The sequence below is a fragment of the Scomber japonicus genome, chromosome 9 (assembly GCF_027409825.1).
Source record: "Scomber japonicus isolate fScoJap1 chromosome 9, fScoJap1.pri, whole genome shotgun sequence".
Taxonomy (NCBI): Eukaryota; Metazoa; Chordata; class Actinopteri; order Scombriformes; family Scombridae; genus Scomber; species Scomber japonicus.
The window spans coordinates 38481213-38508223 of record NC_070586.1 but is presented as its reverse complement, the minus strand read 5'-3'; the positions used below and the strand labels follow the sequence as shown (position 1 = coordinate 38508223).

Sequence of the window (27011 nt, the reverse complement as noted above, 5' to 3'; positions counted from 1 at the left end):
GATTTTGATGTTTTATGTTGTTATTAAATAAAAAATATTGTTCATTGTTACACGTCTATTCCATTTAGTATTTACAACTTCAGTACAATTTATAACAGGGTTGCATAAAGTGATACTGTTCAGGAAGAACAAGGGATTACATATTTTCTTTTATTATCAAGTGATGAAACATTTCACTATTTACAAAAATTACATCAGAAATAACTATTTACAGATTATTTTATTATTCTTTCTCTTGTGTGTTTTCCTTCTTTCTTTCTTTCTTGTGTGTTTTCCTTCTTTCTTCTTCTTTCTTTCTTTCTTTCTTGTGTGTTTTCCTTCTTTCTTCTCCTTTCCTTTATTCTTCTCCTTTCTTCTCTCTTATAATTTTGTCAGCTTTTTCACCGTCTTTTCGGTCGTGGCGTCTTTCTCGTTTTATGGGCGGGAACAGCTGGTGACGCAACCAGGAAATGCCTCGAAGGCTAGACCGTCTCATTTCACAACGGTTGATGCGTCCTTCGGAGGTTCCTCAGAAGGCTGCATCCTTCGAAGGCCGCAAAGGCCGCGTCCTTCGAGGATGCAGCCTCGCAGTTGGGTCCAAATTGAGACACAGCCTATAAGTGCTGTCCTGTCTCTGTTGTTGTCTCAATACCTGCGAGGCAAAAGCAGTTGAACACTGAATAGATGATCGATCATCATTTTAACCTCTTAACTCAAGACACTTGAAAACAATTAATTATTATTCTTTTTTAACTCACTCTTTCTAATGAACTGCTATCTTAGCATATGAAAATCATGAACATGAATTATTATTATTTTCATTCATTTTATCCTATTTTAAACACATGAAACATTTTATTATCCGGTATTATAATCATGACAGTCTTTTTAAACACATTTTGCCATTAATTATTATTATTCTACTCAGTCATAAGCTCTTGGTTAACCTTAGCTTTTTATCATGTTCATTATTACAACCATGACATATGCCTTTGCTGTGTTAATCTGTTTTTACTAACAGTCTTTGTCCTGTGTTTCTAACATCCCACTCGTGGCCTGTACCTTGTGGTGGTGAGTGGGCTTTATACTAAATCAGGCCTCAAGGTGTGTGTCATGTCAAATATTAAAAACTAATGGAAAGAGAAACCTATTCTCCTTCAAATCTGTGTATGCTAATGTAAAGTACTACATTCATGTTTTGTTACAGGAAACAGTGTACAAAAACAAACTAATAACTTACTGCCATCACATCAGGATACAACGAAGGAGAAAAACTAAAGGCCTTTGAATTGACTGCATTCTTGTTAGGAAATATCATCTAGCTAGCTAATTCTTCTCTCATTAGCATTCTGATAAACAATAAATTCCCTATCACTATTTTCTAAAGCTACACATTATACAGCCTCTATGCTTGACTCAAACTAATCATACTCATAGTCTTATAGACTCACTCATAGTCCTCCTAGAAATAACGTTTTCCATTACTAAACACTACATACCTACAGTTAGGTAACAGCTAACTAATTACTAGCTAGCTAATTCTTGTCTCATTTGTGGTCTGATAAACAGTAAATTAATCAAATGCAGTATTGCTGTTTTCTAAGCTGCTGTAGGTGTTATATTTCACGGGACCCATGCGAATGCAGTTTTCATGCGAATGCAGCTGTCAAGGCTTTCATCATTCCACCAAGGCTTTCATGCAGAAGTGTGCCGGGTTTTATCTAAACTAAGTTGAAAAAACAATAGACCCTCATATTTAGAGTTATTCAGTTGGTTGCAATCTGCAACCTCCCCACTAGATGCCACTAATTCTACACACTGCTCCTTTAAACTAACTTTATTAAAATGTGTACTGTGTGTGATACAGAAGGAGGAATCAATCCATCACTCCAAGTTTAGAGATGGCCCCTTCAAGCTCAAGCTCCATCCCAGAGACTATTTCCAGGGCAATCCATATCACAATGACAAACCAACCCCACCAGCACACAGGGCTTGAAATTAACTTTTTGATCTACTAGTCACTTGGCGAGTAGGCAAGTTACTAGCCAACCAGATATTTTACTAGTCAAAACCAAAACGTTGCTTTACTATTGTATTTGTATTTCATAGAGGTGTGACGATACACTCAGCTCACGAGACGAGACACGATATTGGGTTCACAAGATCAAGACGAGACGAGATTTTAACTCTATTTGAAAGAAAACTTCAATGATTAAATAAATGACTGTTCTTTTATTTGAAATTCACAAAATGGAAATTTATTTGAAATGTTTTAACCAATCATCTTGTAATGAATAACTTTAGTTCTACTTTGTAAATATATAATTATCATATGCAGTATGCAGCACTGTAAAAGGTTTATAGATATTTTATAGATGGATCATTTTGGTATTTATGGGAATAACCATAAATACAAAAGTTAGACACAATCACAAATACTAAAAAGTAAATTATAAAGAGTAGAAACAATTATTATTTATAAATATAAATTAAATAAAGAATCAAATTATCATAAATTAGAACATAAAATAAAATAAATATACAATAAATAAAAAAACACAGAAATAAAAGTAAATTGCACAAATCCTGTATCACATAAATACACAAGTAGAACAAAATATAAATTGTTTTATAATGTGTTAGTGTGACTCATTTTACTTTTGGCATCATTAGGCTTCCACAGCTGCGCTAGATTATCTGCTCCTCCTACCTCAGGCTCAGTGTAGAGACCATACAGTCTATGGAGAGACCTGAGCCCCCCCCCCCCCCCCCCCCCAGAGACCTGAAGTTAACCTGCTCCTCTCCTCATCTCATACTTCAGACTGAGATCTTCTCAGCAGGTAGAAGCTGTAACAAGGTTAATGATCCACACGCGACATTATAAAAAGAAGACATGACGTGCGAATGAGCGATAGAAAGCCGATCGTCTTAATTATGCCCCTTAATTATAGCTTTGCGAGACAATTTTAACTTCGACTAGAAATATTGTCGCGTTTTCGTCTCACGCGAGATTGCGTAAGACGAGATCTCGTCTCACCCCTACTATTCAGTCTTCTAGCCAAGTGGCGAGACAGCTAAAAATCTGTCTCGCCACTTAAGGAATTTGGGTCGCAAATGGCGAGTGGCGAGTGCTAATTTCCAGCCCTGCCAGCACATAAGCCCCTCCCACCAAGACAGAAAGTCTCTCCTGCTCCCTTTAAACCAGCATCCCCCGGCAAACGGGTCAGTATCTCTATCTGCTCTACAGAAACAGAATTAGAGTGAAATTTGACAAGTATCCCTCACATTCTGCTGATCCATACGTCCTTCGCCGTCCTTCGCCGTGCCAAACCGACCAATCAAGAGCCAATCTTCCATCCCACTCCTGGTCCTAAGAGCACACCTGTCAAGAGTTCATCACTGACAGGTTTGATCCCTGGTTCTCTTTAATCACCTACCCTCTCTGCTCTCTGTGCTCTCACATACTATATAGCTTTCAGGTGAGACAAACCACCATCTGCAGAATTTAATAAAATATATTTTTTAAAGGATTCATTCAAGGAAGTCATCTATATGGTGTGTTTAGGTTGAAAATTTGAAGTAGTGAAAAACATTAAAAGTTTCTTTTATTGACCTGCATTACCTTTTTTGACCACTTGGGATGAGCAGAACTAAACTATATAAAACAGGCATTATCCTAGAGGTTCCATTCTGACTTCAGTTTGTCAAACACAACAAGTAAGTATTTGCTTTATCAGTGTTGAAAAAAAAACATATGAAAAGGAAATCCAAGAAATTAGGTTAATCCAATCTTTTATACACTGACTGTGAATTAACCTTGACATTTACAAAATATGAGTTTAATGCATGCAAAATTTGATATATTTAATTTCAGCTATACCTCACAGTGAAGAGAGCTATAATTAAAGTTACCTTGTTTGCAAGAACAAGAGGTTTTTGGGTTGTTGTTTTTTTTTCTCAATTAATCTTCTTCTAACTTGTTCTGTCTTGTTGTTTCAGGAGTATAAATTCTGTAAACTACACCTCAACCATCCCAGCTGTGATGACCCATACCACACCAACATGTTTCTTTTTTTCTACTGTATAGGTTATGTTACTGTGTCTGTTTTACCACCTGCTGTTATGAGAGCTGTAAAAAATGTTATTCCAACATGTAGATAATTCAGTTTTCAACAGTGGGTTCATTTGTGAACTTTTCCCCTTTTTGCTTCTCTGAATCCTTTTCTCTTTATTGCATATCCTTGTCTAATATTCAGGATGTCACATGTATAGTAACACATGAGAGCCCAAATAAAGTTGAGTTCCTTTAGTCTTCAGCTCTGTAACAGATGTTTTGTTGTGGAAGGAAATATGACTCTTGATTAACAGTATGTCAGTATGTGTATATGATGTTTGTTACAGATTGTTGAAAAGAACTAGATGGTTTTCATGCAGTTGTATTTACTCCTGGGTCCATATTATATATGCACTTGAGACAATAAACATGAGACAAGGTGAAATTGGATATCATAATATACCTGTTCACACCAGAAGACAGCAATACAGGCGCCATCATGTCCATTGCAAATGCTAAAGATTGGCTTTGCAATTGGCTGTGCAGAGTAATGTTGACAGTGCCCTCTGCTGGCAACTGAACTGGGCAAATGAAGCATGACTACATTCATGCAGCTCAACATATTTAGGGGTGTACTCTAATGTTTCATATTGGGAGTACACACACAGTAAAGCAACACTGAGAAGTACAAATGAATGACCTAACTATTCTTATACAGAGACTGTAGCTGGCACTAAATGCAGCAGAAATAGGTCACACACTCATATTTTGCAGGATTAATCCTCTCAGGAAAGACATTAAATGCTGAACACATTAAATATTCCACTGGTAGGGTAACTGGAGCTTGGACACCACATTCTATAACTGAGTCACTCTGTGGATCATTAGCTTCTAGTGAGTTCTATCAATCAGGAACAAGTTGCTATAACACGCTCAGTGTTGGGAAGATTACTTTGGAAATGTAGTTGGTTACAATTACAAGTTACCCTGTTGAAAATGTAATGTAGTGTAACTATTTCAATTACTTTCTCAAAGTAATATAACTAATTACATTTCATTACATTTTGATTACTTTTCTTAATTTTGAATGAATGCTCTCGACTGTTAACCATTTTCACATTTTAAGACCTGATAGTGTTAACCTTGTAGCAGTACTGTTTCTACGTTGACAGCACCTTCACTGCTGGCAAACACTCTTTGCATTGTACTACAATGTTAGGGCCCTTGTGTGCTTTCTGTATGAAGTGGTGTTTGCAGACATCCCAACCTGCAAAAACTAATTTAAGGGAGTTTCGTTCCGTGTGTCGGTATAAGGACGCTTTGCTCTCACACGCGCTGCATTTATAGTCACACAAATACACACACGCACAGACTCTCTAGTGTGCACTCTGCTCACTCACTCCAGATTCCAGGAGATTGTGTTTTATTTGTGGTCGTCAGGGAGCCACTATCAATATGCGGGAGATGGGATGTCTGTCTGTATTTCCAACACAGGAACGTATTCTACTGCACCTCTGACATGTTGCTGAGTCTGACTGAATGGCACATGACCAAAGACAGCATCAGGATTTAACTTGGGGCTTTGGAAGGAGGAGGGTGATATGAAAAAAACTATTTGGTTGTACAGCAATTTTTCAAATTTAACTAAAATTGTAGTTAGTGTTGCTTGACTGGTGTGGAGAACTGTCCACCTGCTGTGATGTGACCAGGCACTTCTGCTCAGCCTGAGTTTGAGGATGCAGTTTAACATCGATTACATCAACTTTACTGGAATGTAAAATCTGATGGTTGAATAAAGTTGGAAAAATCTGCAGCAACTTCATTTTTTTCAGATTTGACTACATCATCATTGTAGTCAGACAATTTCTGACTAATCCACTTCTCATACCTACAATGCATTGAAAAGAGGTATAAACTTCCCTATGCTCTAAGCCTGCAGCATGGAGTAGCCAGAGGCTCTGGTTATAATTCTTTTCATCTTCTGTCAGATCATAATGACAGTTTTACCAAATATAACTGGTAGTTTAAATGAGGTGTTAGTAAATACACTTGTTTCTTATAAGGAAATGGTGCATTTGGACTATTTCCAGCAGGACTGTATCCAAAATTAACTGCTGTAACACAGCAGTGCTAATGGTTTGAAAATTACTAAATGTGATACACCAACTACACCACTTGACAAATGAATTATGGTACATGAAGTCAGTGATTCCAAAATGGAGTTCTGATACATTTTTCAAGAATAAGCTCACCAAAGTAAATGATTAAAAGACAATGTTGAGTTAAAATGTATTTTATTACAAATTCAGTTTAAAACAAAACACAAGTGGACTGGGGCTAGCAGATCTCTAGGTGTGCTAACATATACTCACTTGTGAAGGGACCTCAACCAGAGGGACAAACCTATCCCAGCAGACTGGCCCACAACTGCAGTAAATCAAATAAAACTACAAACTACAAAGGTTAAACAAAAATAGTTGGTCCTAATCTCCAATATGTATAGGGCTGTACTAAAAAGGGCAGGCAAAGCAGCAGCAGATGGCATCCTACAAAAAGAGATGCATACACAATAGAATAAAATTGTCCAGGCACCACTTTCCACCATAGTAGGGAAAAGGGTCTACGAGCTGGAGACACCAACAGAGAAAATAAGCATAAAAAACCAAAGTTAGCACTCAGAAACAAGAACTTCTAGCAGTTAAATCTCAGCCTACCGACCTCCATCCAGAACACATGGCAGCAGAAAAGGAAGAACAAAGGTACACAGGTGTCTTAAATAACCTTGCCCTGATTAGAGGCAGGGCCAAGCCTGCGGTTGCATTCAAGACCTAATGAGCTGAGGGAGCGTTCAGTGTTTGACCAACGGTGGCTATATGGCAGGCTACATACAAATGCATTAATGCATTATTGGTTTGGACCTCCTTTGTGGAATTTGTTGGAAAATGTGCTCAATTTGACCAAAGAATGAAACCTAAACAGTAACATTTGTCCTATTTATCATGAAAAGTGATACATCTCTAAACACCAGCCTCTTTGTTTTTTAATAACACAAAAATGCAAAAGGACTGAACTCATTTATGACTAACATTTTGACACTTAACTGTAATTACAACACTTGATCAGAAAGAAATCCCATTAACACACAGTATTAGAATTATGACTCATCAACCACCACCCAAGCTTATTGTGCTTTTTCCTCATTTTGTCAATCGTCAACCTCTGCCATTACCCTGTCGTGTTTCCAGACTGTTCTCCCTCTGACAGCTTATACAAACACACTGCAGATCCATAGCTGAAGCCAAACTCGTAGAGCGGTTCAGTGAATGTGGTGTGGAAGGTGTGGAGGTGGATCAATGTGTCAGAGGAGACTCTATAGAAAGAAAGGATGCCAACATGACAGTCAAGATATACTCCTATTCTGTTAGTCTGGACAGAGGGTGGGATGTTGACAGTCTTTGCTTTGTCACTGTGCCAAGCAGAGAAAAGACCATCAGAAGCAAACAGAGCCTAAGACCTGTCATTCCTTCCCAGCCTGCAGTCATTATCAGTCCCTTTCCGTTCAATTCCTCTGTAAGCTACTCCTAGAGAGAGTCATCCCTCCCTCTCAACCTCCCAGTAACATCTACCAGTCAGACCATTAACACACATCACTGCAAACAAGAAGTCATATCTGTCTGGATGAGGACTGTTGCCTTTCTGCTGTCTTCAGAGAGGAGGACATTTTTGTTTGCTGTGTTTGGGTCCAGTGTGAGTTCACAGGCATCTGATGGACAGAAGAAAACTCAATACAACACAGACAGTAACAGAATGAGAAATAGAGCTGAAAAGTGAGATGTGTTATTTTGGACATCCCATGCTATGAAAGCAAAAGTCTTGAGTGTTTGCACAGACAGTGACAGGTGACTGACCAACTGTGCTGGAAGAGATCTTTGTTCTTTGATAAAAAGTCTAAGGAACTAGCCTATAGGCTATAAATTAAAACCTAAGGAATACAGCGTCAACATGACTTAAAATAACATTTTGTTAACACACAAAAATCACCAAACTCAAACTTCAGTTTTATGTGCCTGTAATGTTGAGTGGAAACTAAAGATTAGAATTTGAGATGCCATTCTCATGACAGTCTACAAGCCTGCGTTTCATGCATTCTCCATAGAATGATGTAAACAAAACTTTGATTTTAGGAATCCAGCAAAAAACTTAACTTACACTTTCTTAAGCCTGGTGTCAAACATCGCTCTCCATGGTCAACCCTGAAACAAGAAAATACACTCCATCATTTTAATAGACAGGTGCAATGGTGCTACTATGAGCTCTTCACAGAGTTCCTTATTTTAACACTGAGGGTTAATCTAACCACCCTATGAAGGAAACGATTTTTGCCACATATATTCTTGATCCCATTATTTTGGTCATTACCCAAAGCTCTAACCATAGATTGAAGCTTAAAACATAGGTCGTTCAGTAAATCGTGAGCCTTTAGGCCCTGCTCCTTCACCACAAGCAGTCCAGTTTGGTACAACATTACTGCTGACGCTAAAGGAATTGTGAACAAGACACCAACATTGTCAAACTTGGCTTTAACTTTTCGTCCTGTCATCTTCCTGCTCTCTGGATTCCAGTGTTGATCTGTCACAGCTAGTTAGCTAGAGTTTGGTTTGAATCACCAGAAAGTGGATGTACATCTCAGTCAAGGTCTTAGGCAGCTCAGCACCCTCATTGGTTTTCATCACATCTTCCAGTACAGTGGCAGTGATCCAAAGACTGGGATTTGGCACATGGTATGGAGGCTTTGTGTTGTCTTGATGTGGGAGATGATCCTGAAGGCCTGCTGCTTGTCTCTGAATTTCTTCCTGAAGTACTCCTCCTTCTGTGGGTCAGTGAACCCTCTGACTTCTGTCACCATGTCAACACACTGATTGGCTGCTGCAGGTCGTGTGGTTATATACACAAATAGCCTGAGAAACAAGGCTGCAATCGTTCCAGCTGTGTGTTTCTCCACAGAAAAAAACAACTCCTATGAAAGTAATGTTAAAGTATAGCATGTGTTTGATGGTTGAGACACCATTGTGGTGACACCAGATGGTGGATGGTGTGAGGAACTGTCACAACATCTTTAAATGGGCTTTCTGCAGCCTGCTTCATCGCTTCCGGCCATACCACCCTGAACACGCCCGATCTCGGAAGCTGGCCTGGTTAGTACTTGTCATGAGCCCACTAGTCTTGAATTGAGCAGTGTGTCCAAACCTTTGACTGGTACTGTACATTATGTCCATATGAATAAAACAAAATTACATATAACAAAATACGAATACATATTCATAGGACTAGAGAGCAAGGAGTATTCCCAATACTGAACAACAGCCGAGAAGTGTCCTGGACAATAGCCACGTATTATAGTTTTAGATCTTTCTGTATCATTGTATCTTAATGTTTAAAATTTGGCATTTTGATTTTTATATTTTATTTTGCTTTTTGATTGTTTTTTTTTCTTTCTCCTATCAATATTAATTCTGTAACTAAATATAATGTCAAATTAAATATCAGCTATAGCCTTACTTAGATGTAGACTAATCAGTTGTGATTTTATGAGTCATCCACACATTGATCTCATCAATCTTAGATGTAGGGGCTGTAGTAAGGCTATACCCCTATCCTGTGAAATAAATCCAGATTACATCAGTGTGACAGTATTACCTGTGAATTGACACTTGCTCCACATATAATGTGAAAACTGCATCTGGTCATTATAAAATCTGACTTATGAACACTAATGAAATGTTAACAATTTTCTCATTTCAGGAGATAATTCAGGACCTGGAACTTGAGCAGTCTCATCAACTGCAGCTCTGTCTGATGAGAGACCCAAGCATGATGTTCAACCTACTGTCTTTATCACCTGGAGACCTACTGCATCACCTCAGCCTGTCTTTATCACCTGGAGACCTACTGCATCACCTCACCCTGTCCAGGGTCAGCCAGCCTGGTGTTTCTGCCAGAGATGCAGATTCCCTCCAACATGAAGCACTTAGAGACAGAAGAGTAGTGATACCAAGCTGCTGAGTGTGGAGATCTGTCACCCAGACTGTATTTCCCTAGTTTTATAAGTTAAGTAAATAAATATGGAAAATAACACAATTTATCATTGCAGCTTAAAATCTAAATCTTAATACTTAATCTATGTATTATCAGTATGAAACAGAACAATCACAATATCAGTAGAAATAAGAAAAATGTACACAAACATATTTGTAAATTGTATAAAGTCTTACATAACACGATACTCAGTTGTTAGTTGAAGCTAGTTACTCTAAGTATATGACACAGGAGAGGAGGCACGGCTGAAGGAAAATACATTTATTGAGGGGAATAGAAATGAGATATTGAACTGGGGAAAAGGCAGAATGCTGTGAGGAGCAGGGTCCAGGTCTGAGGAGCAGGGCTACAGGATGAGAGACAGGGAGGTTTCTGGAGCTGACATAATACAGACCCATTATAAGTCTTATGCCATTGTTACTGGATAACTGAGAAGACTGTGGTGTGATGGCTACAGTAATGTGTAATGTTAAACATTCATATACAGTTGGATTGTAACAACTGTGTGGAGAAAATATGTGATGATTTTATTTTTGTTTTGGAAATCACCAGACCTTGATTTTTTCAGCTGAATTAAACAGACATCATATATACTGGATAATGCTGCTCTAAATTAAGAGTTTCCAAATATTGATTAATAAAGTAAATCTGTTTATCTGTGTATCAATCTGTGTATGTAATAAAACACAACGGAGTAAAAACTAGCAGGAGTTAGCTGTGCAGGTTGATTTTACACAACTACAGTGACAAGAGTTGAAGCTAATGATAACATAGCATGTTGGTCCGTGTATCACTCCAAATAATCTTACTGTGATAGCCAGTCTGTGTTTATATGTCTTCATGACTGTAAACAGTTTAAAAGCAGCAAACCAGATACACAGCGAGCAACTACACAGCAGCTACGTTGTAGGTTACGTTAGCACGCTGCTAATGTTAGCTGCGAAGCTAATGTGCAGAGCGTCAAACAGCTGTAGTAATAACTCTGCTACTTTACAGATAACATCACAACAGCACCATATCCTGACTAACTAGACAGTGAGCTCAATGTCAGCAGGTAACGTTACAGTTTATGTGAAGCAGAGCTGATGTTACTCACCTGTCCGGCAGATCAGCATCCGTTGGGTCTCCGTCTGTCCCTCCGCGGTTATAAAACCACACTGATGTGTCCGCGGGACCTTGTCTGGTCAAAATCCTTCTTTTATATGTTTTGTTCTTCTAACTTTCTCTTCTCTGCATGTTTCTCGGTCACCTCTCCGTCTCCATTATGTTTGTAACTCGCTCCGACTGCGTACACTACGTAACCCCCCCACCACCACCACCACTACCACTACCACCACTCTATCTGACACACCCAGCATCATTTAGAGTAAAATCAGCCATACTATTAAAAAAGCCCTGTTTCTGTCACTCTGTCAAGAGTTGTAGGGACATTTCCATCTATAGAGTGTAGTTCAGGAAAGAAACCCTATCCTTGTAATGCCATGTGAATCATATTTGATACATTAGTTTTAGAGAGCTCTACAAAATCAGTGTGATCATATTTTTTTTCATGAAAAACCTGATGTATTCAATCAGATACATGTAGTACACAGATAAACCCATGCAGTGTTGAATGACTAAATATTAATTCCTGCTGAAAATATGTGTATTAGATTAGATACAGCAGGTAGTAAAGGTCATTCATCTGTAAACTTGTCAATTTTCATTTTATTGCAGGACCTTAAAAGATGTTGTATTCAATATGTTTTTACTTTTATTTTTGTCAAAAAAGTCAAATAAACTAAATAAACTAAATTTTTAAAGAATTTGAGTTTTCTGGCAATTATTTGATGACTCAGACTTTACAGGGTTAGAAAGATGTATAGGGATAGAGCTCCATGAATAGCAGCCAATCAGAGATTTCCTAACAAAGCAATAGACAGGGTCATGACACATAGAGGGAAGAAGCATAGGCCATCTTTCATTCATCTTTAATTGTGACAAAACTAATAGTATGTGCTGTCAGTGTAGATCAGAGATCGTAGATTATTGTTTAAATGTGACAGCCTACTAACCGAACCAGTGAGGCATGTTAATGGATTAAAGTTAATGTAACATGCATTAGTTACAAAGGATAATTAGAGTAAAGTAGTTTATTTTGTTGCTGTTTTGCTGTTTTGCTGTTTGTTCCAGTGTGATCTGCAGTCAGGTATTCAGAATGGATCATCTTCCTGGAAAATCAATAGTCCCTGCATGTTGACTGCAGAGGGAGCAGGCTGAGATCTGACACCTTAGATGCAGACACTGGATCGACTGATGGTGTTTAAAGAGATGTGAATGTCAGGATACTGCAGTCTCCAGGTTACTGAACAGACTAGCTTTATGAGAATAGTACTGTGTCACCTTTGACCTCCTGTTCATCTGGCTCGGGCAGAATAAAGTGGATACCCAAAACACTGGATTTCCAAAAACACCTCAGATACCTTTTTGTTTAGCAATGGACAATAAGCCAGTGTTTTGGGGTTGGTAAACAGAATTGGAACAGGCAGGCAGGAGTAAATAAAATACAGCAGTACATTATAGTCGTCCCTCCTTAGTGGAGCTACTTCTTACATTTTGATGCTCAGCAGTGGGGCCATGAGTTCTAACGTGATGAGACTAGATCCACTCCCCTAAATAATGGCTTCCCCCATTATTATGAGTTCCAACAATGGTGTCAACAATGGCATGACAGCAGTCAGTAGAGGACAGGTATTTAGGGAGCTTATTGAGGGTTTAAAGAGTCAGTTCACCTATATCACAAAGAAACATATTTCCTCACTTCCCTTTATTCTCTGAATGCAGATAGTTTGAGATATCTGTCTGTGACTCCACCCTGAATCAGAGACAGATATTTCCTGATACAACAGGAGGGAATTTAGTGTGTGCAGCTCATAGCTCTGAAACATCTGCAGCATTGTGAACAGTTTTCATTGGAACTACTTTGTACCAAATAAATAGTCCTAAAGCTAGTTGACGGTGTGCTGTATGGATAATCCACAATGTTCAGTGCTGGGAGCAACACAAACTAAATCCCACTCACCTCCTTATTATAGGAGTGAAGGCAGACATCTCAGAGACAGATATTTAAAAACCTGGACAAACAAATAAATAAATAATTCCATTTGAAACATGTGTGTGTGTGTGTGTGTGTGTGTGTGTGTGTGTGTGTGTGTGTGTGTGTGTGTGTGAATTATCATTAGAACTAGAACAGGTTGGCAGCTTGCATTGCAGCTTCTGCCATCAGTGAATAAATGTGTGTGAATGGATGAATGTTCTGTGCTAAGAAGAACAGGCAGCCTTTATACTTTATGCATTGTATTATCATATGTATTTATTGTGTATGGCAGTGCAGTTACAGTGTACATGATGAGAAAATGAAACAGCCTCATTCAATCATCATTTGATCTCTGTGTGAAATGTCAGTCTTGTGACAGAAGCTAGTGCTACTTTATCACGCGAGTAGTCATATAACACCTGAGCCAAGAGAGCCTTGAGTTTAAATATGAATAATGAAAATGAACAGATGAGCATCTAACAAAAGCCAGCAGCAGAGCTCAGCAGTGTGTGTTGTTTAATAAGGCCGTCCAAGTTGTCAGCAGAGATTTAGTGATGGCAGGTAAATGGTGTGTTCAGGCCATGACCAGGTCAACACAGCTGTTACATGAGCTCTAACTGTGATTTATCACTGCTGCTGCTACAGTCCAAACTCAATGTGTGAAGGTTACACATGATTTATCCACAGGTACATATAAAATATCAGAATGGTTTATTATGGTCATATTGTTTTTGAACCTTTCAGCCTTTACAGAAGGGAATGTTGTTTTTTCAAAGTACTTTATGTATACAGTTACACATCAGAAAATGCTTGAGTAACATGTTAATCATGGAAGGACTGCTCAATACTCATTATAGTATTAGCACCATTTATACACAAGAATCATTTGGCACTTACATACATACAGTGTGGGAGTACTGACAAGTGTACTTGTTATGGATTCAAGTTGATTCCATCCTCTCTAAATGTTGAATCAACCCTAACCCTCACATACTGTTCATATTCTGACTCATAATTACTCTAATAAATTCCTCATCAGTCATTAATATATGTTTGATTAATCCTTGTTTGATTCATCATCTCAAAAAATCCTTATCCAACCAGGATTTACATTAGCATCGAAGGGCCTTCCCCCATTGTTGTTTAAACTCCATTCAGTCCACACTTGTAGCAGTTGCAGCTTTCACCCCAACATTATATTCTCAAAAACATGAGGAAAAACTAGCTTGAATGTCATATATATGCTAGTTTATATAAGCTAGTTTTATATATATGTGTATATATATATATATATATATATATATATATATATATACACATATACATATACACACACACACTCACATAAACACATACTTAGGAGTTTATATTCAATGATAAGTAGACCAAGAAAAAAAACAACACACTGACACTTCAATATATATATATATATATATATATATATATATATATATATATATATATATATATATATACTCACACAAACACATACTTAGGAGTTTATATTATATATATTTACAAATATTATGGAAGACAACACGGTAAGCAGGCTATTAATTAATGACATCAATAACCATTTACCCGATTTTTGTTATCTGTGACTGTGATTGTGGGAAAGTATGACTATTGTGGAATCCATGAGCGCATTTAAACATGAATCATTAACACAAAACTGGACGCTAAACAGAACGTGACATGGAATGAGAATATCATTTTTGTCATTGTGTGTACGTTGTCATTTGTAGTAAATTAAACATGAGCATTTAGTCCTTTTTGACATTTACTCGTGAATAAGAGATCTGTGGGTAATATATGTCCGTTTGGTAGTAGTTTATAGCGTCCTCTCCACATGCGCGTTCCCGCGACGAGGGGGTGCTTTTCACGGCAGGGGTGCTTAATACGGCACAGCAGGCAGTGCGACACTGGCTGCAGTTGCCTTTGGTTGCCAGATCCACTCAAGTTGAGCTCTACTCAACTGTGGCGCTCTCGCACTTGTTAGAATCTGGCACAGACAAAGAAGCACACGCAACGGTTGGGCAACACTTTAGTGCGGTGTGTTTTTTGCCTGAACCTTATTGAACGAAATTAAAAAAGAGTGAACGTGACGTTCACAGACACCAGAATGAACGCGTTCATAGTATCGTTCATCAGGTAGAAATACCGTTCGTTCGTTCAAGTTCACCAAAATTATGAACGCGTTCATATGCACAACACTGCATACTCAATCATTTCAGTTATTGTTATGTCACTGACAGATGAGCTGCTTATTTACTTTAGAAGCCTTGTTTGGTAAATAGACATGTATGACCTTTGAACTCATGAGGACATTCAGAAGGACAACAGTGGGCTTTCTGCCAGAACCAGTGACAAGATGGCTCATATGATGCAGGGACTGCAGGTCATACTCTACAACATATTTTTTTACATTCTTTTGGAAATTACATAGACAAACAAAATACTTTTATTCTCTGTCTTAACCTTTACATACTGTTCAGGGTCAAATTTGACCCATTTTCACATTTAAGAGCTGTAAAAACATCCTATATACATTTCTATTAGCTGGACTAACGTGACCCACAGTATACAAAAATGCAAATCAAACGCATTGTTTTTTTATTTTGTGCAGCTGATACACATTTTTATAAATGCAAATGTACAAAATTGACCTGTGTTTATTAAAATTAAAAAAACATTCAAACATGTTGTTGTATTCTTCATATTCTATAAAATGTTTCCTGGATCATAAAATAGTGATAGTGAATGTGTTTTTTCCCTATAAGATCAATCAACCATTTATAAATGACTGATGTGAATTGTTGAAGAGACTAATTATGAGTCACAATATGACTTAGCACAATTCTATACTACACAAGATATTTTCCCTGCAGTAATGCCAGGCCATGGATAGCCAGGGTGACCTTTTTTTTTTTGGATGAATCTTGTGACAAAGTGGGTGAAACCCATCACTTCCTTTTTCACCATCAACACCAGCTAACTTATTCATTTGACTATGTATGTTTGTTAAAACCATTAGTTTACCAGTAATCATATGCAGATACAAACTATCCTGGGTTTGTTTTGTTTTGCATTATATTTGGTTACAATTTACATTCAGCAAACTTAACTCAAAGTAAAACAGACATGTATTAAGGTTAATCTTTATTGGGTTTAGTTCTAAGTTTCATAAACTATGCATAGTCTTTCTTTGTTACTTACCAAAGCCACCATGTGCTTACCAAACAACACAAAGGACTGCCAATCTACTTCCTGTATATATAGACTGGTGATGTCAGTGGGTTGGACTACGTATGAGGGATTTATTTTACTCAGTTAAGGGGCTGATTTCATGTTTTTAATTTATTGTTTTGGCTTATGGAAATGTTGGGAATGATGGCTGGTAAACAGTGTTGACTGATACAAGTAGCATTGTTGAGTGTCGGTTGGTAAGAGGGAGAGGACACCCCTGTAGTAATGGTTCAGCCTAATTGAATGGAGGGCCTATTTAAGGGGGGACCACTTCCTTGTCACTTGAGCTACCCTACATCACAACCCTGCATGTTTTTGCCTCACTTCTCACTGTATCACCCCTGCCTTTCCCAACACAGTGGCCATTATTAATGTGTTTTCATTTTAGTGACTTATCAATTTATTCATTTAAGAAAATGTTCTTTCTTCTATTTTTGCTCAGTTAAATTCAGATAGTGAACTACTTCCTCAACTTGCCAGACTATGATCTTATACCAGTGACATTTCCATCATACGTTTTGCAGTATATTCACAGAAATATTAATCACATACATTTGATCTATACATTCTTTTTGTAAACAATATCTCCATTATTATTTTCATATAACCTCCTACAATAAAGGATGTGGACATATTCACAACATATTCATAATCTATCAGTAGGCATTAATATAGCCTATGTCATAGATAGGAAGCCCAATAAAATGATGATTGTCCATATTTTTATTTATTTATTATGGTTTATTTAATAAGGACAGATACAGTATACATAGACAGGCTAGATTAGAACAACTGTCTGCAAGAATCACAGTGTTTATAGCTCATGCTCATTTGCAACACCTGTCCCTAGTAGGGGAGACTGGGGACAGTTGCAACACTTTTTACATTACTCTCAGTTACTCAGGGACTATTTGGACTAGGCCCACCAAACCTTTACATATTAAACTTACACATGTCTGCTAATTACCCATACCATTTAAAGATAGTTACATATAACATATCAATCACAATATTGATTTGAATAGAAAAATGTTGGTATGTAAGAGAATAAAAGTTAAAAAGGAAGGAAACAAGTACATCAGCACAATAGATAATAGCACAAAATAAAAAAGCAGACAAGCAAAGTCAAACATGATGCACGGTGCTATAATACATTTAAAACTACGCAAGGCAGAAACCTAAATTTTTCTAGGGAATTAATTGTACCCACTAATTTATTTGATTTTGATTTTTCGGTGGCAGGGAAACAATTTTCTTTGTATTGTGCCTTTAAAACTATGAAAGGTAGGGTGAAATATGGTATGTTGTATGCACCTCAGCATACCTAGAGAAATGTAGGATAGTTTGACCTTTTTCTGTTCTGTTGTTTCAGAGTGATCCTCAGAGTGATCCCTACGGGATCTACTGTGTGTATGTGCTTCTATGTTAGGCCTCAGGACTACTTGAGGAGGGCTGTCCTGTTTACACATGGTCTGCTGTGCCCCTCCCCCGGCATGGCTTTTCTCAGCCCGCTGCCAAAATATGTGAAAGTCAATCCAAGCAGTGGCGTTCAAGCGAGCATGTTATTTAAAACAGGACACCAATATGGCAGAGGTACCTAGCTGCTCCACTGTACTGTGTGAGGATCCACCCTCTGTTCCCTGAGAGTGCGCCCTTCTGCCTCAACTCTAGCTCCGTCTGCTTTGTTTTGTTGCTGGTCCAGCCTGTGGAGCTTCACATGTCGCTCCCAGTGGTGCTACCGGGCTCCTGCTGTCCGGTTACCGGGGCTTCGCAGCTCGCAGAGCCGTCTTACCGAAACCGACCCCGCGGATTGTCCGCTTCTTCCCGGATCGCCGGCGGTGGCTCTCGGCTGTTGCTGCCCGGGCGTCCGCTACTCTCGCTGGGCTTGTTGCAGCTGCTGCTCGGCGGCTCCATGGTGGCGCTGTCATTTGGAGCTCTGTCCCTCAGCAACTCTCCCCCTGTCCGAAACTCCTGTCCCTTCTGGGCAGGCTCCTCGGTAAGTCACACACGGGCTTTTTACATGTGCAATATATATGTTTGAAAATAAAACCTCTATCATGTATTTATTATCATTAGTATAAAAAAACGGTTTTGACAAGAGTTAAACATTCAATGAGGTTACAGTACACACAATGTGAATTTAGAGGCGTTTATGGCTCTGTTTACTGTTTAAACGGAAATCACAATAGCATGTCAGCTGTAGCCAGAGTGACAGGTTTCCATTAATACCATTAACACCAGTATCACTGTCAGTCAGGAATATGACATGAACTGTAGGTGCACACATGTTGAAAACCCATTAAAACAGTGTCATCCATATCCAGAGGCAGAGCTGCACACATCTGAGATTTGGAGTTGTGGGAAAAATACAGATATTTTTTTCTTAACAATGACATGAACACTGGCTAAAGTTCAGCAGAGTACACTGACCAGCAGGTTACTCATTTAAAGAGAAAAGTCAAGAGAAATGTACAAAGCAGCTCCAGCTCTGAAATACTGGAGCTGTGCAATGATAGAGTATTATAATAATCTAGATGAACTGTCAGATTGTTGAAATATCTGATTGTCAGACTGTAATTGACTTGAGACTTTAAAAAAACAACAACTTTTTCTTCACTTTTCAAATGCTGGTGTGTATTTAGCGGTCATCAGTCAGAAACCTGAGAGACTCATTGCTTCTGAACACTTGTGACTTGACTTGTCTTGAATGAGTTGAAACTCTATTCACTTGCTGTGTGTTCTGTGTGTGAAATGATACTGTAAGGCTGTACATGATCAGAAGCAGTCATAGTCTCACATATTCAATGCTCCACTACTAACCAATTACAGTTTCACATCATGTTTTTTTTTCTTCCACTTTTGATGAAGCCTGGCTGCCACTTTCTTCTTCTGCTTTCAGTAATTCTAAGCTAATCTAAACACATCCTGTCCAAAGATAAGGTGGCAAACAAAGGACATTCCTCATAATATGACCCTGTTCATTTAACTGGCTGGACCTCTCGTAACATTTTATGTCAACTATGATAAGAATAATATGGCATTTAATAGAAATCACGAGTCCATGATAAATGGGGAATTCTTGTTTGAAGTGAGTGTTTGTGGTAGAGTCTCTGCTGTACAGTAGCTCTTACATCTCATGTTGCTTTTCCTCCTGCATTCTGAACAGATGCTATTGCCTTACCCCCTGCTTATTATATTTCTCCATCAGTTTAAAGCTATTAAAGGATAAAGCCTCTCACTTTCCACTAGAGTTCTCCAGTCTGTGCTACAGCATTCCACTGTTTGATAGTGTGTTACATAGGCCCTGTGTGTGTGTGTGTGTGTGTGTGTGTGTGTGTGTGTGTGTGTGTGTGTGTGTGTGTGTGTGTGTATGTGCTGCAGTATATATCAGTGTGATTTAGTGTTCCTGCAGAAGGCAAACACGTTGATGGACTGTATGATGGAGTGTGGCTCCAAGCTGTCGGCCTATCACAGCTATTAACTATGAAGCTACAAAACAAACATGGGGGTCTACCTGCCACTTGTCCTTATGAATCCATGCTTAATGTGGAGGGCAGATTAAAAGCTGAAAAGAAAGAAAGAAAAAAGAAGAAGAAAAAAAGCACGTGTTTGTGTGAGATACTGGATGAGCTGCCAACTTTCACATATTCACAGTGAGACCGTTTTTTTTTTATAGAGGAGGAATCCCAGACCCCCTATTTTACACCCAGGCGCCCATAGACCTGTTTACTTCTGTTTGGATAGACCAAACTAAAGTGAAGGGTGTCATATGATGGGAGACACTTATTGAGGAGGTTTTTTATCCTGAGCTTCATATCCTAAAATATGTGGAGTCTAATTACCGGAGTCTGTATTATAAATATTATCTAATAAACACAAAGTAGGAAAAAGCATAAGGCTTATGAAAAAGGTGAGGGTTCACAGAGAGGTCAAGTGGGTTAATTTACCTAGAATAATGCACAACAAAAATAAGTACCACTAAAATACACACACCCTCCACCCTCCACACACACACACACACACACACACACACACACACACCCCTCCACCCTCCACACACACACACACACACACACACACACACCCCTCCACACACACACACACACACACACACACACACCCCACCCCTGGGAACAAATCTCTCTCCAAGCTAAACTTGGCAGGTCTGATGTGGGGTGGGGACTGTAGAGTATACAGTACAAAGGGAACTGGAGGTGGATGAACTTTTGTAAAATGAAGCTGACTTCAGGTTGTGGTCAGCTGTGTAACTATGATTTGTTTCAATCTGCTTTGTTTCCATTTCACTCTCACACCGCAAACCTTTTAGCTCAACGTTTCCTTCTCTCTTGTGTTGATACACAGTACGTCTCCCTCAGCTGCTAATATCAAACATGTTCTTTATGAGAGTGACGGGAAGTGACTGCATCTGAAGAGTTCACAATCTTTAAAGACTGTGTAAAGTGAATTCAAACATTTTCTTGTAAACACATTAAATAGGTCATAAATGTATTTCTAAAAAAGGTGTAAAAAGCATTTCAACCATTTAGATTTGAATTGTGGAGCTAGGCTTCACAAACTACTACTACTATTATAGTCTACCGTTAGCTAGCAGCTGAGTTAGCCGCTGAGCTAGCTGCTGAGTTAACAGCAGAAAGCTCTCAAACGTAGCGTCCATGTTTCTGGTAGAGATGGTGACTTTGATTGACAGGTGACACTTGGTAGGGGGTGGAGTTTCAGCGGACTCAGCGGGCACTCCCACAGTGTTTGGGAGCAGAGAAAGAGGCTGAGTTTTACACAACTTTGAAGCCTAATTTCATATATTTGGCGACTTTTTTAATGATTCAAATTTGGCAGGGTGGTTAACAACACACTTTTCTGTGGTATGTCAAACTCAGAACACATATTTATTCTTACTTTACATGGACTTTAAGCTAAGATATTCCTTTATTAGTCCCACAGTGGGGAAATGTACATTACATTTACTTTACACAGGCTATCACACACTAAACAGACTGATTTGCTGACCTTCAACATATTCTGAGCCAGACTTGAATATGATATGTTTTTAACCCAGCTTGGTGATGGAATGACCCATCCTACGTTGTCTCTGATGGTACTTGTTGTCTTTTGTTGGTTAGGTTTGGGCATGAGGAGTGAGATGGTTAGGGTTAGATTAATAATATCAGGTTCAGAGCCAATCAGAGGCAGTGTTGCAGCAGGTCCTTGCAGAACATTCCATTGCCATTCTAGGAAGAAATAATGCAACTTGAAGAGAACAGCTCCCACTTAGTCCTCATGCATATATTCAGGGTTGAGAGTTACTTTGGAAATGTAATATGTTAGATAGTTACTCTACTTCCTCCCTAGGCCTCTGGCTCAGGGTCCTGCTCGAAAATGACATACCCAAAATGAATATAGTATATCTCTGTAACTACAAGGTCTATATGAAAAATATTGGTATCATAAGCATCAACATATATGTTAGTGGGTCAGACTAAATGAAGATTGAACACAACATAAATTAAACATTTAATTTTCGCCTGACAAAAATGTACACTTTCAGAGTGAATAACACCTTCTAAATTGTAGCCAAAAAGCATAACATCTGAACATTATCTGTGCCAAGTCTCATGCTAATAAAGTAAAGCACTGCAAAGTTAGAGAGATTTTAGTAGAGATATATTTAGGCGCTCAACTCTGCACTGCGCATCTCTGCGCATGTTAGGTATTGGTATCAACTGATCCAAGCAATATTTTCAGGAAGAGCATCAATATCTCGCGAACCGATTGGTCAATATGGACCAATCACACCTCTAATGAAAGTTCACGCCCTCTAGAAAGTAATGCAGTTGGCTAAATCTATCACAGTAGCACAGTTCAACCACTAGATGGAGTCAAAGACCGTGTGTTTGATATTGTGAAATTAAAGATCGACCGCGGTGACTGCGGGCGTGCACAGTGCTTAGACGGAGGAGCGTTTTTGCAAATGGCGCAATCAGTTGCTCGGCGTTTGACTTGTGTTTTGTTGAGCTGTAAATGGTTGCGCTGGCTCGATAGCTGAGCTTCTTCTGAACAAAATGGTGTATCATATGACTATATTGGTGCTTGTTTAGCTGCCCTTTTATTTATAGGGGGCGCTGTTGCCCCTGCCGGCGGGGGCTCTCGGGCTTAAGATGTAATACGTAATGTAACTATTTCAACAACTTCATCAAAGTAATGTAACTTATTACATTTGATGACTTTTCTAATGTTCTAACCAATGTCTTCAGCTGTTAGGGTAAATGTTCCCATTAAACACCAAAATCTAAGTCCAGCTGTTTTTCATGGATACTGACATGATTTATAAGAGAGGTCATTTCTTATAAAGCAACATTTATCTCTCATTTAAAATGTATTCATTAGTTCATGTACATTTTGGAATATAAAATAAAGATATTTGATGAATAAAGTGGGTTTAATTGGTCCCGTGACTCCATTTAAGCCCATGTGTGCTCCAAATAAACCCACCTCATGATTTATTTACTAAATATAACAAAATACTGATTTCAAAGAATTAAAAACAACAATATATGTATTTAGTAACATGTTAAATGTTAAATGTTAAAAAATGAGGAAAAAACACTCCTGAGTAAAATCTTAAAGGTGTGACTTCAGATGTAACCTCCTTTATAATCATCAACATTTTCATCAGTTACTGTAATTACGTAGCACCGTTACATGGAACTAGTTACTCCACAACACTGGTTAGAATGTATTACACACTGTTAGACAGAAAGAAGTATGAGTGTTTGATAGTAATGTAAGAGGAGGGAAAGAAAGGGAGGTGGGGGAAAGCACAGAAAAAATAAATAAATAAATAAGCAAGCATAAGCAAGGAGCATTGCTAGTTTTCCATTAGCAATAATAATGCTGCTACTTCTATCATCATACATGCATATTAATAATAAAGACATGATTTCTATAAAGAGAACTTTGATTTATATACAGTATGTCCCCCTTCAGTTATAATTCTACCAAGATGATTGGTGTATCATATTGTGTGTAATTCATTGTAGAGGGATGCTGACTTTGTTTTTATAATACACTTATTAAATTAAACTATGATTGAATAATTCAGATTTAAAACAATCCCACTGTATGCATATATCTTTCATGGAATACTGCACAGGTCCCATTCATATTCAGAATGTACAGTTATTATAAGTCACATAAAACATGAATGTCTATGGAGTTCTATTCAGTTTCATTGTATTTCTAGTCCAGGACATGTATACAGAACAAGCACAACTTCAGAATGCTCACTATTGCATATTAAATTATATGAATATAACCGCATACAGAAATCATAGCAATCAGCATCAATGCACACATCAAACACATTTACTTCAGGAACTTGGATTTTTATATGAATGGTTTTCAGATGTTAATAGTTGTGTTTGTTGCACCAAATGACTTTAATGTTCCTCCATGTGTTTGCAGGTCATTCTGTCGGGTATTGTAGGGCTCACTACATGGAGAAGACCTATGCTGCTACTGGTAAGAGACATGAGTTTGGTTTCTTCTGTTAAGTTATGATGGTCAAGATAAATCTGCAGTCATCAGACTATTAGTAGAATTACAGTAAAAATCATGTAAGGTCTACTTTTTCTAGATGTTGTGAAATTGATCTCTTTGATTGACCTGATCATAACCCACCAATGACAGGTTCACAAGTACACACTTCAAAGTCCAACTGAAATAATCCTCCTTTTTGCAGTCAAAATAGTATCAATGTGGTTTAACTGTATTGTTAATGTCTATCATATAATAATTAACTGCATTAAATGATAGAGGGGTCTTGGGTTGAATATTAGAAATGCGTCTTTTTCCTCCCAGCAGCTGGAGGGTTAGGGTTGGTTTGACTCAGTGTGTTTAAGCAGGTTGCAGTTGACTTTGTCCAGTAAACTGATATTTCTAAATAATCTTGTAAATGAGAAACTTGGTCTCACTTGATCACTCCCAGGTATGAGTGCATATTGAATATGCTCTGTGGGCAGAACATGCACAGTAGAGACATTTAGCTCTCTGCTAACTTGAATGGGGATAAAATAACTGAACTGTGTGACTCTTTTAGACTTTCCAAATGTTATCGGATCGAATGGATTGAATTTTGATAGTGAAATGAGTCATTGCACGGGGGTTGTGTGACACTCTGAAAAATGTATCTACCATCTTACACTGCAACAGTAGTGACAGGGTATGCTACAGTGGAGCCTATGATATTTGGATCACATTTTTTTGGATGACTTCATCATCTCAGAGGGCCTCTTTGACATGAAGTGTTGGACATATGTTTTATAATCATGCTTTCCAGAGGCTCTTCCAGATAACAGAAAAGAGATGTGCTCATAGGTGTCAATGCATTAGTCAGTCAGGCTTAACATCCATAACACCACCTTATTAGGATCAACCCACCCAGTCAGGAAGTGTGTCTGCTGTGGTGTTATCATTCATTGTTTGAAACTAGAGACCAGGTTATCTGAGTGGAGTCGGTCCGTTTGTCCCAAGCATGGATGTAAAACATGTGATGCCTCCCTTTGGGTTCTGAAGGAATGTGTCATTGTTGTAAATTGTTGTTGAGGTTCTGTACTTTCCAAATTGCATTATGAATTATTTGAACAACTGAATAATTTGTAGTAAATAGTGTTTACAGAGGTGAAGAAATCAAATATGAGCTGGACTGTGTGGGTTCTCTGGCATTTCTATTTATTTTTTTTTAACATACATGAAGATGTACATAAAATCACACCCGCCTCAGTTTACAGTCCACTCACATCTACACCATATTACACACCTAGATATATACAATACCACCTTTGCTTTCAAGTCTCAACACATTTTACATAGATACAAACATTCACTTGAATTCTCTGACTTCTCCCTGTGTAGTCCAATAGTACAGATAGGTGTACTTACAAAGAGAATAATAAACAACCAAAAATAACATATGTAAATAAAATAACTACAATTTTAAGAGCATTTAAGAGCTCCGATATCACTTGTGTAATTGGTTTCCATCTTCTCTCAAATGTTTCTAGTTTCAGTTGTAGTCTTGCTGTAGTTTTTTCCATAATAAAGGCCTTTTTTACTGTGTCTATTAAATTATGTTGGGGGATCATGGCTTCAACCAAGAGATTGTGATCATTTCCCTTGCTACCAGGAACAGGACTCTCAGTAAGTAGCTACCTTCTCTGTCTATCGGATCCTCAGGTTCTCTGGTATTTCTATTTAAGCTGGGATGTAATGTGAGATGTAGCACTGGAAAAGCTCATTGCAAGCAGGCTCTGTGTGTTTGCACATGGTTTAGCATGATGCCTGTGACAAACCTGGAGGTGTGAAAGACAAGATAACATGATAAGGTCATTTATTACATGGAGTCCTTCACTCTCTCAGCACTGTGTTAGATTGTTGGAATAGAAGCAGTTTTTATTTCTCCCACCTGAAAATCAGCTGTGAGTTGGATTTACGGTACGATATGATTTGTTTAAGGATTACAAGTAAAAAAACTAAAATCCAAGAGCTAACATGTTAAAGTGAAACCACTTATTTCCAATATGGTCCCAAGATGTTAGAAGACTATCACATATGAAGAAGCACAAGACATCAACATAAAAACTGCAATACAATACAATATAATATAATATAATATAATATAATATAATATAATATGATCACCCACAATAAAATACAAGGACAGCTTGATAGCTGAAATAACAATGACATTGCAGATTATAAATCTGTGAGCCTTATCCATTCCTTATTGGAGTAGGACTGGGCAATAAATTGATATTATATCGATGTATTCTGTGAAAGCATCAATAGCTATCCCTGCAATATTGTCAAAATGTCAATATGGAGGTATTTGGTAAAGAATGGTGATATTTGATTCTATCCATATCACCCAGCACTGTATAGAAGCCAAGCATGATGGGAGTTGTGATTCTTGCATTGGGCTTGCCCTCTGCCTGCCCATCACATTCTGTCTTTCCTGTCCTGTGTGTCATTGTGTTGCCAGTGCACTTGCTTGCTTGTCCAACGTTTGGGTGGATTACTGCCAGACCCTTTTTGGTATTGGGTCATCTATGGAGGATATTTATGGCACTGTTTCATGGGATGGTGTCTTCCAGCCCCCATTCACATGGACGTTTGTGCCACCCCCTTGTGCAGGTGTAGTTGTAGAGGATCTGGAAGCAGGAAGCCTGGGCTGATGGTTGGATATGGCTTACCCTCAGCTGGTTCTGCTCCTTCTTTGGATGGATCCATCTTGCCCTGTTTTTCTGTGAATCTCAGCTTCACATTCTCCTGCCTTCAACCTGTGTTCCTCAACACTTCCTGTCAGCTGACTGCTCTCCTCTCAGTGTGAGACATTCTTAGGTGTGTGATGGATCAGACTCTCAGTATGTACATTCCTTGGCTCAGCCCAGCTGACAAGGAAGGACCGCTATAGCCATGAACTGACTTTTACTTTTAGTTTAATTTCCCTGTTTTCATAATTCTTGAAGGTATGTGTGTAACAACCCG

General features: G+C 38.3%; 1 protein-coding gene across 2 annotated transcripts in view; it reads left to right on the top strand.

Moving 5' to 3' along the window:
• Nucleotides 1-18010: 18010 nt before the first annotated feature.
• fam189a2 (family with sequence similarity 189 member A2) overlaps nucleotides 18011-27011 on the top strand; it is a 33872-nt gene continuing 24871 nt past the window's right edge. For both annotated transcript variants that reach the window (XM_053325949.1, XM_053325948.1), the window contains exons 1-2: nucleotides 18011-18447; nucleotides 23931-23987. In XM_053325949.1, coding sequence (XP_053181924.1) covers nucleotides 18169-18447; nucleotides 23931-23987 — 336 coding nt within the window. In that variant the 5' untranslated portion in view covers nucleotides 18011-18168. The remainder of the gene's footprint in view (nucleotides 18448-23930; nucleotides 23988-27011) is intronic.